The 12427-nt window shown below is 38.3% G+C and overlaps 1 protein-coding gene across 3 annotated transcripts; it reads left to right on the top strand.

Moving 5' to 3' along the window:
• The first annotated feature begins 3720 nt into the window (after nucleotides 1–3720).
• rag1 (recombination activating 1) lies at nucleotides 3721–11645 on the top strand. 3 transcript variants are annotated; one of them, XM_051099840.1, is made up of 4 exons: nucleotides 3721–3886; nucleotides 4988–5317; nucleotides 5395–6533; nucleotides 8649–11645. In XM_051099840.1, exons 2-4 carry the CDS (start codon nucleotides 5007–5009, stop codon nucleotides 10394–10396), a joined length of 3198 nt encoding a protein of 1065 aa, XP_050955797.1. In that variant the 5' UTR covers nucleotides 3721–3886; nucleotides 4988–5006; the 3' UTR covers nucleotides 10397–11645. The 3 variants fall into 3 exon arrangements, with proteins under 3 accessions (XP_050955797.1, XP_050955798.1, XP_050955799.1); XM_051099841.1 differs by having other exon boundaries at nucleotides 4985–5317; XM_051099842.1 differs by lacking the exon at nucleotides 3721–3886 and adding an exon at nucleotides 3911–4076.
• The last annotated feature ends 782 nt before the right edge of the window (nucleotides 11646–12427 follow it).

The following is a 12427-nucleotide window of genomic DNA, read 5'->3' as shown; positions in this document are numbered from 1 at the left end:
TCTCTATCTCATAGTTTTGACTCTTTTTTTCTCTTAATTATGACTTAAGTTATAAATTTGACTTTATTAGTCATCATTTCGACTTTTTATCTCATAAGTTTGACTTTTAAATCATAATTTAGACATTTCGTCTTGTAATTTTGATTTTTAAAGTAATAATTTTGTCTTTGAAGTCATAATTTCAACTTTCTTTCCGTATAATTATGACTTTCGTATAATTTCAACTTTGTAAGCCTTAATTTAGATTTTTTTTTTTTACTTTTTATCTCTTTGTGTGTCTGTATAATTTTGACTTTTTACGTCATAATTTTGATTTTTTTTTTATCCCGTAATTATGACTTAAGTCATAATTTTGACTTTGTAAGTCATAATATCAATTTTTTTTTCCGTATAATTATGACTTAAGTCATAATTTCAACTTCATAAGGCATCAAAATTTTGACTTTTTAGGTCATAATTTTGACTTTTTATCTCGTAATTATGACTAAAGCCATAATTTCGACTCTGCAAGTCAAATTTTGAATTTCTATCTTGTAATTATGACTTAAGTCATAATTTTGGCTTTTAAAGTCATAATTTTGACTTTTTATCTCATTATGTTGACTTTTTATGTCATAATTATGAATAAAGTCGTAGTTTCAACTTATAAATCATCATTTCTACTTTTTATTTCATTATTTCAACTTTTTAAGTCATAATTTTGTTTTTTAATCTCATAATTATGATTTACGTCATAATTTCGACTTTGTAAGTCATAATTTCTACTTTTTAACTCGTAATTATGACTTAAGTCATAATTTCAGCTTTTAAAGTCATTATTTTGACTTTTTCTTAAGTCATCATGTGGATTTTTTTATCTCATAATTATGACTTAAGTCACTTTGCAAGTCATAATTTCGACTTTTTATCTCATAATTATGACTTAAGTCATAATTTCGACTTTTAATTTTCAACATTATAAATCTTTATTTCGACTTTTTATCTCAAAAATTTGTTTTTTAAGTCATAATTTTGACTTTTATCTCATAATTATGACTTAAGTCATAATTTCGACTTTTAATTTTCGACATTATAAATCTTTATTTCGAATTTTACTCTCAAAAATTAGATTTTTTAAGTCATAATTTTGACTTTTTATCTCATAATTATGACTTAAGTCATAATTTCGACTTTTAATTTTCGACATTATGAATCTTTATTTCGACTTTATTTTGACTTAAGCCATAATTTCAAGTTTTAAAGTCATAATTGCGACTTTGTAAGTCGTAATTTCGACTTTTTATCTCATAATTTAAACTTGTTATCATGTAAATATTTCTTCATTCATAATTTCGACTTTTTATCTTATAGTTTTGACGTTTTATCTCATAATTATGACTTAAGTTATAGTTTTGAGTTTTAAAGTCACAATTGCGACTTAGTAAGTCAGAATTTCACCTTTTTATCTTGTAATAATGAATTTTGACTTTTAAGGAATTTATTTTTTTCTTACGTGTTGGAAATGGGCTTTCATAGGTTTTTAACGACATGAGTGTGAGTAAATGACAACAGATTTTTTCATTTTTGTGCATTTTGTTCCTTTAAATAATGCAGTACAAAACATTAATGAGTCAATAAACATGCACACATCTAACCTCTATCACAATCAATCAAATGCTATATGTCGGCTTTGTTTTGAGGCCCTCAAGGAATCTCTGTGAAGGATGAAGGACCACTTGTAAAAACTGGTATTTTCAATGACCTTTCTAATTTTGCCCGGTTTATAGATTTGGCTATTATAATTTGGCCGAAAGCAAACTGTCTTTTGCATAAAAATCACTCTCCATCCCTTTATTACTCACAATAATGAGGCTTTATTTAATTTGTCTGTCTCTTTCTCTGTCCATTTAAATAAGTTGAATTCAAATCATTAATTTTCATATTCATGTGTGGGTCATTCTATTGCACGATTGTTGTCATCAGCTTGCGTCAGCTCTTTATTGTCAAAGTCATTTTTTATACATATGTATACATATGAGGCACAAATGGTGGCTATGTTGTAGAATGACCTACAATGTACATTATTTATGATGTTTACTATTTATTTGGTCTGCAGAAGTTGCGGCTCTTGGATGAGACAGGCCACACAATGCTTGCGGGCACTTGGTGACTGTTTAATGACTAGTCTGTCAGATTCCGCACCAAGAAGTCCAGACAGAATAGCGCCAATTACGGCACAGTAACTCTTCTGCAAAACACCCTTGATTTATTTATCAACATATAAATCCCTCCAATTCATATTTGCTGATGACACCAACACAGTTCATAGTGAGACTGCAACAGAGCCCACTTGTAGAGATAATGCTCATTATACTGACATCCTAGTTAGGTAATTTGTCCAAAAAGTCCACGAAAAATAAATTCGTCTCAGCAGGAATCTAAAAATGTGATATGCAGTTGGACTATACCCTATATTTGCTATGCTTCTCCAACTTTTGAATACACTGCAAAGGACATTTTCGGCATGCAGCCCTGAGTAGATGGTTGTCAGCTTTCTTTTAATGGATTCCTCTGATCTGATGCGTTTTAACGGCGTCTGTTTTTCTATATAGAGAGGGATCAAATAGCAGAGCTGCAGCATGTTGGCTTGGACCACCTGCTGGAGATGAGTTTCAGAGAGCGCCGGGGGAAAACAGCGGGGGGATGCGTTAGTTTGTATCCATGTGGCTTGTACTGACACGTGTTTGGAGGCAGAATGTGCATGTGTCTTTGTGTGTCTTGAAAATATATGGTTTGCGTTGAGTATCTGTGTGCAGATGTTAGGTCTATGATGTCTCATATTGGTGTATATATGTGTGTAAGAGTTTATACTTTGAAATAGTCAGCTAAATATGACAAAATATCTATTATATAAGCATGTCTTGCTTTGAAAAAAATAACGTGTATTACACATTTTGATAGTCCATTTTAGAAATTCTGTTGACTGTTAGTAACTAACTCTCATTGGAGTATTAGTAGAGTACTGTATGTTTGGTCAGCGTTAGTCGACTTGTACCTTTACAGCCTCAAGAATTTTTGGTTATGATGCGACAAGTTTATTATCTGCCATTCTCCACCTCACCTCTTCACTTCTCAAGCTCTGTCAGCTTGGATGGGGGCTGAATGCAATCTTGTTTCTGAACTCTACAGGCAGTATTTTTAACCTTAGGGCCTGTTAGACTTTTTAAGATGTGTGTGCCTTTCCAAATCATACCCATTCAATTGAATTTGCCACAGGTTAACTGTATTAACATCTACAAGCAATATGAATGCTCTTGAAGTAAATTTCAACTGTTCCAGATTTTTAATGAATTTGCGAAGATTGCTATTATGCTGTATGGAGTGAAGATTGATAAGGCAGCAACATAACAAAATGTGAAAAAATTAAGGGGTATGAATACTTTCGCAAGGCACTGTAGCAGATATTAAGATATTAAGCAGACAGTCTACTAATACTCCAATGACTGACAGCTGACATGTAGTATAGTCAGCAGAATGTCTAAAGGGAACCATCAAAATAAAGTGTTATCAACAATAGAAGTCTATGTCCTCATTAGGTATCTTAGTAAATGTGTGTTTGTGTGTGAATGTGGTTAGCATCACCCCCCACCCCCTTCCCGAGACCTCCCATGTTTCTCAGGTGCTATAATGTGGCAGTTAAGGACCCCACAGAGAGGTATAAATAGGACTCTCTTCCTATGGAGAGACACAGTCTTTTATAGGAGCACCAAGTGACTGAAATACAGCCAGGCACTCTTAGATAGAGAGGCTGGAAGACATCCGCACTCAAAACCGCACTAGGCCTCCCCTGTGCCCCCATGCGGAAAGGCCCCAGGGGAGAATTCGCCAGCTGAGCCTCAAAAACAAGGTAGGACAACCCAGCTGACTGACAGACTGAATGCTCTCAGCTGTTTGTGTGTATGCAAGTCTCAATAGTTCACTTCAGAGCTGATAGCTGGAGAGACCCAGAGTGCAAACACAAGCTGAGAGGGAGAAAAAGAGACAGGGAGAGAGAAAGAGAGAAAATGCCAGCATGTACTCGCCATGGGAGTGTTATGGTAAGCATTTGTTGATTTATTGATTAGGAAAGAGGAGCGTTTTACGCTCACGCGAACGGGATGAGAGCGGAGCGTCACATCGTGACACAGTTGTTTTGAGAATCTGCAAGGGCTTGACAGCTACTACTAGTCCGAGTGATGTGACTTCTGAGGTAGTCCTTGTTTTTATTTGTGTGTTTATGCAGATCACCACACTCTGGGAGTGATATGGTTGAAGCTCTGATTCATAGGGAATGGCTGGCATTACAATTTCCCTTCATCCGACTTCAGTCAGTGGCTGTGCATCATAAGACTTGCCTCTCTCTCTTTCTCTCGAGTAATCCATTAAATGCCAGCATGTTCCTCCATGGACTTAAACTCTGGGTTCAGCACAGTAAATGACTATTATAACTGATTGACAGCCCTAGAGGTGTCCATTTAGCAAACTCTCGGTACCTGAGAAAGATGAGGGGCCAAAAATTAAACGAAAGATGAGGGATAGAAAAAAGGACATGGTGAGTCCCAGAGCATGAGTGTTAGGGAGGAGAGAAATGAAGTTTTCAGCAGCAGATCGATTTCTGAATGCTTGTCTCATGCATTTTACAGAGGCGCTAAATGCCACTTATGGTATAATGCTGTACTCTGGGTCAGAGCAAAGCTCTCCCATTTGGGCTGGGATTTCGAGGCCGCTTTTAACAAGCTAAGCTTGTAGACCTAAGTAAATCTATCTGATTGTGTCACAGCCTTGGAAATAATGTTGTTTTGCTCTTCTTTTGTGCATTTGTAAGCCTGAAACATCCCCGCTCACCCTTTTCTATTACACCCAAGAATATTCCATGGCAGCCGAACTAATCTCATAGTCTCATAAACTCTTGATTCATAAAGAATTAATCTTATTCCTTCTCACTTTCTTTTCTCGTTCTTGAAAGCAGCTGAGACTAAGCTGACGCTATGGAGAAAGGGAGGTGGAGTTCTGAAGAGGCTCCCAGAGCCTCTATGCCTGACGAACTGTCTCATCCTAAGTTTTCCGAATGGAAGTTTAAACTCTTTCGGGTCAGGTCCATGGAGAAGGCCCCTCTGCCTAACGAAACACCGGTGGAGAAGGAAAACCACCAGCCTGAGGTAGCAAGGGAAGTGGCAGGCTCTCCAGGCAGTGTTATGAAGCTCTGTTTTGGAGGGAAGAGTAAGGAAAACATGGAGAGTGCTCGAGGGAGAGTGGACCTTAAGCTGCAAGAGATTGATACGCATATGAATCTTCTCAAGTGAGTCTACTAATAATATTGAATCAAATGTGTAAATTCTGAATGTTGATTTAATTTCGGAATGTTGTCCTTTGCAGATCCCTATGTCGCCTTTGTGGCCTTTCGATACGGAAGGCGAAAGGTCCGTCGCATCAAGTCCAAGGAGACTTGGAAGAGTCTAGCCGGTGTGCCTTGCGTAGGATGGGCTGCAAGTTTCTGACCTGGCCAGAGGTGATCTTTAAGGTCTTTAAAGTGGATGTGACAACCGACATGGAGACGGTGCATCCGTCTTTGTTTTGTCACAGATGCTGGACCGCTGCCATGAGGGGAGGAGGCTTCTGTTCTTTCACCAGGACCCAGATCCTGGACTGGAAGCCCCACTCCTCCAACTGCAACCTCTGCTTCCCGAAGAAGAGCTCGTTTCAGAGAATAGGAAGGAAGCGGGCCAAACCATTTAAAAGTGCACATGGCCTTCCAAAGAGAATCAAAAGGGACTCCTCTGAGTCCTCAGGGGGCAACAAAGTTCGGAGACAGACCACAGAGAATACTGCGGGATCAGGTGGGAAAGAATGGCTAAAGCTATCAGTTCAGAGAGGACAGTGGGTAAAGAATATCACACAGTGCCAGAGGGACCATCTAAGCACTAAGCTCATCCCCCCTGAAGTCCCAGCAGACTTCCTACATGCTGTTACTTGCCAAGTGTGTGATCACCTGCTTTCCGACCCTGTTCAGTCACCGTGTAGACACTTGTTCTGCCGGGTCTGCATCCTAAGGTACAGTCGAGCTTTGGGCCCAAACTGTCCCACCTGTAACCAACATATAAATCCATCCCACCTGACCAGGCCAGCCAAATTCTTCCTCGCCACCCTCAACTCTCTCCCCCTACTTTGCCCCAGAGAAGAATGCAGCAGCGACTGGGTCCGATTTGACTCATTTAGAGAACACTGCCTCAACCACTACCTTGAAAAAGAGTCTCAGGAAGAACAAACACCTTCAGAGCAGAATATCGATGGTTATTTGCCGGTCAACAAAGGTGGGCGTCCTCGACAGCACCTGTTGTCGCTGACCCGTCGGGCTCAAAAGCACCGGCTGAGAGATTTGAAGAACCAGGTGAAGGCGTTTGCTGAAAAGGAAGAAGGAGGGGATGTGAAGTCTGTCTGTTTGACGCTCTTCCTTCTGGCGTTGAGAGCTGGGAATGAACACAAACAAGCAGATGAACTGGAAGCTATGATGCAAGGTACTGCCAAGAAACATATCACCCACAATATGTGACTGTCAAAGCAGTCGTTGTCAGACAAATACAACTAGAATGAACAGATAATGCATTATTGACTTACTTGCGTAAGCTTGGGAGCCACCAAGAATAAGAATATATAAGATTTTTACAATCTAATACAGGCATCATTATTTGTTTTATACAATGAACTAGTCTAATTTTCAATGCCTGGCTGCAGATAATTGTACTCATTTTTCATAGAACAACAGCTTTAACATGTAGTTTTACACAATTATGTTCACATTTGCTATCTGCAAATAGACACACAAAATAAATTGAACTTGTCCACAAGGTTATCTACACAACAAAAATTAATGAATTCTTTTCTTACATGGCTCACTGTCAATTTAAATAGAATAATCACCACTTTACTGAATTTGCGTGTGTGTACGTGCACATGTGAGACTCAATACACAATAACAATTCTTGTAAAGAGCCTGTTAGGATGAAAACAACATCAGTAGCCCTTGTATCTGCAAATGACATAGATACTGTCTTCGGCCCCCAGGGGAACAGGGCCCAGCTGGTGCCTGTTTTCATCAGCAGCCAATAGATCAGTATTTTCAGCCCAGCTGAGTCACCTCTCTTCTAACTTAAGCAATAATAATCTCGCTAATGTAGAACAATTTAGACATATTACATGCTGTAATTACAATCAAAATTCTTGATATGCTAGTGCTCTAAAATCAGTCCACAAACACAGTAGTGTTAATTCTGTCAGCCAATTTTTAATTTAGTCAAATCAACCAAATTTCATAAACTTTTTTATTTTTTCTGTAGAAAGACAAACATATATAGTGATGAAAGCCAAAATATTAAATGTCATGGATGTATATTTCTCGAGTAATCCACTGTTTTGTAAAGGGGGGTCAAAATGACAATTTTCACCTGAGATTTGGGGTGTAAAACTGACTTTAGAAAGCTGGCAACATCATTATGTTATTTTTACACAGAGATTGGTAGGTCTAACAGTAAAATCTGTTGACTTTAACAATCTTTGTTTCACTATATGCCAACGGTGACGGTTCGAAACTGGCAAAAAGCACTTTCTTGTGTTTTTTGACTCAAGTTTGCATGCCTGTAACTCAAGAAGAATCAAACAAATCTTAATACCCTGTTAGATTCTAATTCTTAACAAACTTTACTTTTGGCATCTTCATTTTAAAGCCCCTCAGTGATTCAGTCCCAGAGATATGGAGATCTCAATGCAGCTCCATGAGTAAATTGGTAAATTTGGTCAGAGGTCAAAAACCATTTTGCAGACAGCTGATATCTGACATCTATGGGACTGAATCATATACTGTAGGTCCTTAAAAATGAAGATTCTGAAAGAAAAGTTTATCAAGAATGAGAATCTAGAAGGATATTAAGATATCTTAAATACTTTTAGAGTTACAGGCATGACAACTTTAGAAAAATAATATTTTGGCACTCAAAAAGGTATGTTTATGCAATTGAGTTGATAGAAAAAAATTAGATCGTTTCTAAAAAATGAGAGATTTCTAGTTTTAACATTATTTGTTCTTAAGACATTCCTCGTCAACAGAAAAGAAGTATCAGCTATGTGTAAAATGACCCACATTTGGTTTTTGACCACTGAAAATGTGAACAATGTATCAATTTATTAATGGAGCCACATTGAGATCTCCATATCTCTGGGACTGAATCATTGAGGGCATTTAAAAAATGAAAATACCAAAAGTAAAGTTTGTTAAGAAATAGAATCTAAAAGCATATTAAGATATCTTAAATACTTTTTGAGTTACAGTCATGCAAACATGAGTCAAAAAACACAAGAAGTTCTTTTTTTGACATTTTTGAACTGTCACCGTTGGCATATAATGAAACAAAGAATTGGAAAACTTTTTGAATTTGAAGACCAGGGTAAATTTAACTTATTTCGTCTTCTGGGGAATATGTAAGTATCTTCCGTAGCTTCTGAAGGGTGGCACTAAACAAAACAAAACAAAAAAACATGATATTTAGGCAAAATAAGAAAAGTGTACACATTTGTTCAAAAGTTTTCAACAGTTCAAAATTCTCACAGTTTTGTTTTCCCTCTCTGTTCTCTTTCAGGCAGAGGATTTGGGCTGCATCCCGCAGTGTGTTTGGCTATAAGGGTAAACACCTTCCTTAGCTGCAGTCAGTACCACAAGATGTACCGCACCGTAAAGGCCACTAGTGGCCGCCAGATATTCCAACCCCTGCACACTCTACGCAATGCTGAGAAAGAGCTTCTCCCCGGGTTCCACCAATTTGAATGGCAGCCAGCTTTAAAAAACGTTTCCAGCTCCTGGGATGTTGGCATCATCGACGGCCTCTCTGGTTGGACGACCTCAGTTGACGATGTCCCTGCGGACACCATTTCCAGAAGATTCCGTTACGACGTGGCACTGGCTTCTGCATTAAAAGATCTGGAAGAAGACATAATGGAAGGACTAAGAGAGAGGGAACTGGACGACAGCGTGTGCACTTCTGGTTTCACCGTTGTGGTAAAAGAATCATGTGATGGTATGGGAGATGTCAGCGAGAAGCATGGATCAGGTCCAGCGCTTCCTGAGAAGGCAGTGAGGTTTTCTTTCACAATCATGTCCATCTCCATCCGAGTTGAGGGTGAGGATGATGGCATCACTATCTTTCAAGAACAAAAGCCAAACTCTGAGCTGTCCTGCAGACCTTTGTGCCTCATGTTTGTGGACGAGTCCGACCACGAGACCTTGACTGGCATCTTGGGACCTGTGATAGCAGAGCGGAAAGCCATGACAGAAAGTCGGCTTATTTTATCTGTCGGTGGCCTGCTACGATCTTTCAGGTTCTTCTTCCGAGGCACCGGCTATGATGAAAAGATGGTTCGTGAAATGGAAGGCCTAGAAGCTTCAGGCTCTACTTATATATGCACGCTCTGCGACTCAACCCGAGCGGAAGCGTCTCAGAACATGGTGCTACATTCCATCACACGCAGCCACGATGAAAATCTCGAGCGCTACGAGATCTGGAGGACAAATCCTTTCTCGGAGTCCGCCGATGAACTCCGTGACAGAGTCAAAGGTGTTTCCGCCAAGCCTTTCATGGAGACCCAACCTACTCTAGATGCCCTGCACTGCGACATAGGCAATGCTACTGAATTCTACAAGATCTTTCAGGATGAGATTGGCGAAGTCTACCAGAGGAGCAATCCGAGTCGAGAGGAACGCCGCCGTTGGCGGTCAACCCTGGACAAGCAGCTAAGAAAGAAGCTGAAACTCAAGCCTGTGATGAGGATGAATGGAAACTACGCTCGTCGGCTGATGACACGCGAAGCTGTGGAGGTGGTCTGCGAGCTGGTTCCTTCCGAGGAACGCCGTGAGGCGCTGCGGAAACTAATGGACCTCTATCTCCAGATGAAGCCTGTTTGGCGTTCCACCTGTCCCTCCCGAGACTGTCCTGACCAGCTCTGTCAGTACAGCTACAACTCTCAGCAATTTGCTGATCTCCTTTCCACCACGTTTAAGTATCGCTACGATGGAAAAATCACCAACTACCTCCACAAGACTCTGGCTCATGTTCCTGAGATCGTTGAGAGAGACGGCTCTATTGGAGCATGGGCCAGCGAAGGCAACGAATCTGGGAACAAGCTGTTCAGACGTTTTCGGAAGATGAATGCAAGGCAGTCCAAAACGTTCGAGCTTGAAGATATACTGAAACACCACTGGCTGTACACCTCGAAGTACCTTCAGAAGTTTATGGAGGCTCACAAGAATTCAGCCAAAGCAATGCAAGCCACATTCAACCCAGAAGAGACCCCGGATGAAGTTGATGTGGCTCTTGAAGTTCCAGATTTTTAAGCTTTTCTTTGATTGACTTTCTTTAATTCAACCTTTTCCTTGCTAATGAAAATATTGTTAAGTAATTGATTTAATTTCTTGGAATGAGATGTAATATCACATGAAATGGCTTTATTATTCGCTTCATTATTTTTTTGAAGCTAGTGCATAAACGTGAGCTAAATTGTTTTATGGCGGAGATAAAATTGTATGGGCAGGTCTTTTTTTCTCCCAGGCTTTTACAGGCAAATTGTCTGTGTTTTATCTCTTGCTGCTGGTGAAATATGAGGGATTTTATTGTATTGCCAGGTTGTGACACCTTCACGAATCCATACAGAAGGGTTATTTATGAAAACGTATGAGGGAGTTGTAAGTCACTGAAATTGAGTTAAAGGAGCCCCACATTTACGACAGCCATATTAATATATCACACGGCACAAAGACAAAATGAAATTAGGAAACACAAATTGTCTCCTTTGCTGAAGGTCTAAAAAAAGGGGTTATTTTAGCAATGCAGTATTTTGATGGCAAATGAACACCCATAGACACTATGCAACAGCATTTGCACACTTACATACATTTACCTCATAATCTACCTCAGTCTTCAATATTACAGGACATTTGCACCATGCAACTCACATAAACACATTTTGAAATATTTTTGCCGTATCTTTTTACACTATAGCACCTATTGACTATTGTCAGAATTTCTTTATTGCTATGTGTTCAGAGATATGTGCTTATACCTCAATTTAATATTCATGTGTCTCTAATTTTGTTTTGTAGCAGTAGATTTAAATAATTGTACTTACTGTGCTCTTTTAAACTGACAGGATTTCAGCGATCCCTTTTATAAATGCATTTTAGTTTCTTTTTCAATTGATTGATTTCTTTGTGAATTGATTTTATTGGTTTCTTGAATTGGTGTTCTGACTTCATTGATTTTTTTGAGAAATTATATGACTAAATTGTCATGTGATCAGTGTTTAAATTGCTTTATTTTTTATTTGAAATAAAACACTGCATTGCACCGTTCATAGCTGTAAAAGATAAATAAATGTTTAGTAGACTTGCACAAATGCACTGGTAATGTTCTTAACCCATCATTATTTTCTTTCATTTTGCGAGAGCATTACAGTGATTGTTGTAATTCATGAATTCATACTTTGTCTTCTTTAACAGATTGAGTATAATTGTTTTGTAATAAGTTACATTTGGCTTTCTTTCCTTGTGATAAATAATAAAACATAAATAAATCATCCAAAAAATCCGTCTGAGTCTCTTTTGTGCTTGTGTATTATATGTGGATAGAGACAAACACAGTAGTTTAGACAGACATTTGAATTTTGCATGAATGTTTAGGTGAATATACAGTTGAAGTCAAAAGTTTACATACACCTTGCAGAATCTGCAAAATGTTAATTATTTTACCAAAACCTGTTCTCAGAAAAAAACTTAAGGTGCGACAAATGTTTTTTTTTTTTTTTTTAGCATTTTTGTGTATATGAAGGAAACACGATGCATTAAGAGCTGGGGGGGTGAATGCATTGTTTTTTCCTTCTGAAGTATCAGTGAGTGTTTGAATCTTCTGTAATAGTTGCATATGAGTCCCTCAGTGTGAAAAGATGGATCTCAAAATCATACAGTCATTGCTGGAAAGAGTTCAAATACACAAAAATGTGGAAAACCAAAGGATTTGTGGGACTTGAAGGTTTTTTCTGATGAACAGCGAGCAACAGTTTAACTGTTCAGGACAAATAAGGGACTCATGAACAACTATCACTAAACAAAAAAGCTGTGGATCATTCAGGTAACAACAGTATTAAAAATCAAGTGTATGTAAACTTTTGAATGGAATCATTTTTATAAATTCAGCTGTTATTTTCTTTTGGATTAAACATATTTTATGTGAAAGATCTTATTCAGGTCAGTACTAAATAAAAATAACATGCATTTTGCATGATCCCTCCTATTTTGGTTCTGCAAGGTGTATGTAAACTTTTGACTTAAACCACTTGTAGAAAAATCAATATTAATTCAAAGCGTAAGACA

This window comes from Labeo rohita, chromosome 25 (assembly GCF_022985175.1).
Source record: "Labeo rohita strain BAU-BD-2019 chromosome 25, IGBB_LRoh.1.0, whole genome shotgun sequence".
Classification (NCBI taxonomy): Eukaryota; Metazoa; Chordata; class Actinopteri; order Cypriniformes; family Cyprinidae; genus Labeo; species Labeo rohita.
This window is presented reverse-complemented; position numbering and strand designations above follow the sequence as displayed.

What these genes read in the sequence shown, in the direction of transcription:
- rag1 (XM_051099840.1), top strand. Translation starts at nt 5,007, where the DNA reads ATGGAGAAAGGGAGGTGGAGTTCTGAAGAGGCTCCCAGAGCCTCTATG. An exon ending in ACGCATATGAATCTTCTCAA is followed by an intron (nt 5,318 to 5,394) that starts GTGAGTCTACTA and finishes TGTCCTTTGCAG; the next exon opens with ATCCCTATGTCGCCTTTGTG. An exon ending in ACTGGAAGCTATGATGCAAG is followed by an intron (nt 6,534 to 8,648) that starts GTACTGCCAAGA and finishes GTTCTCTTTCAG; the next exon opens with GCAGAGGATTTGGGCTGCAT.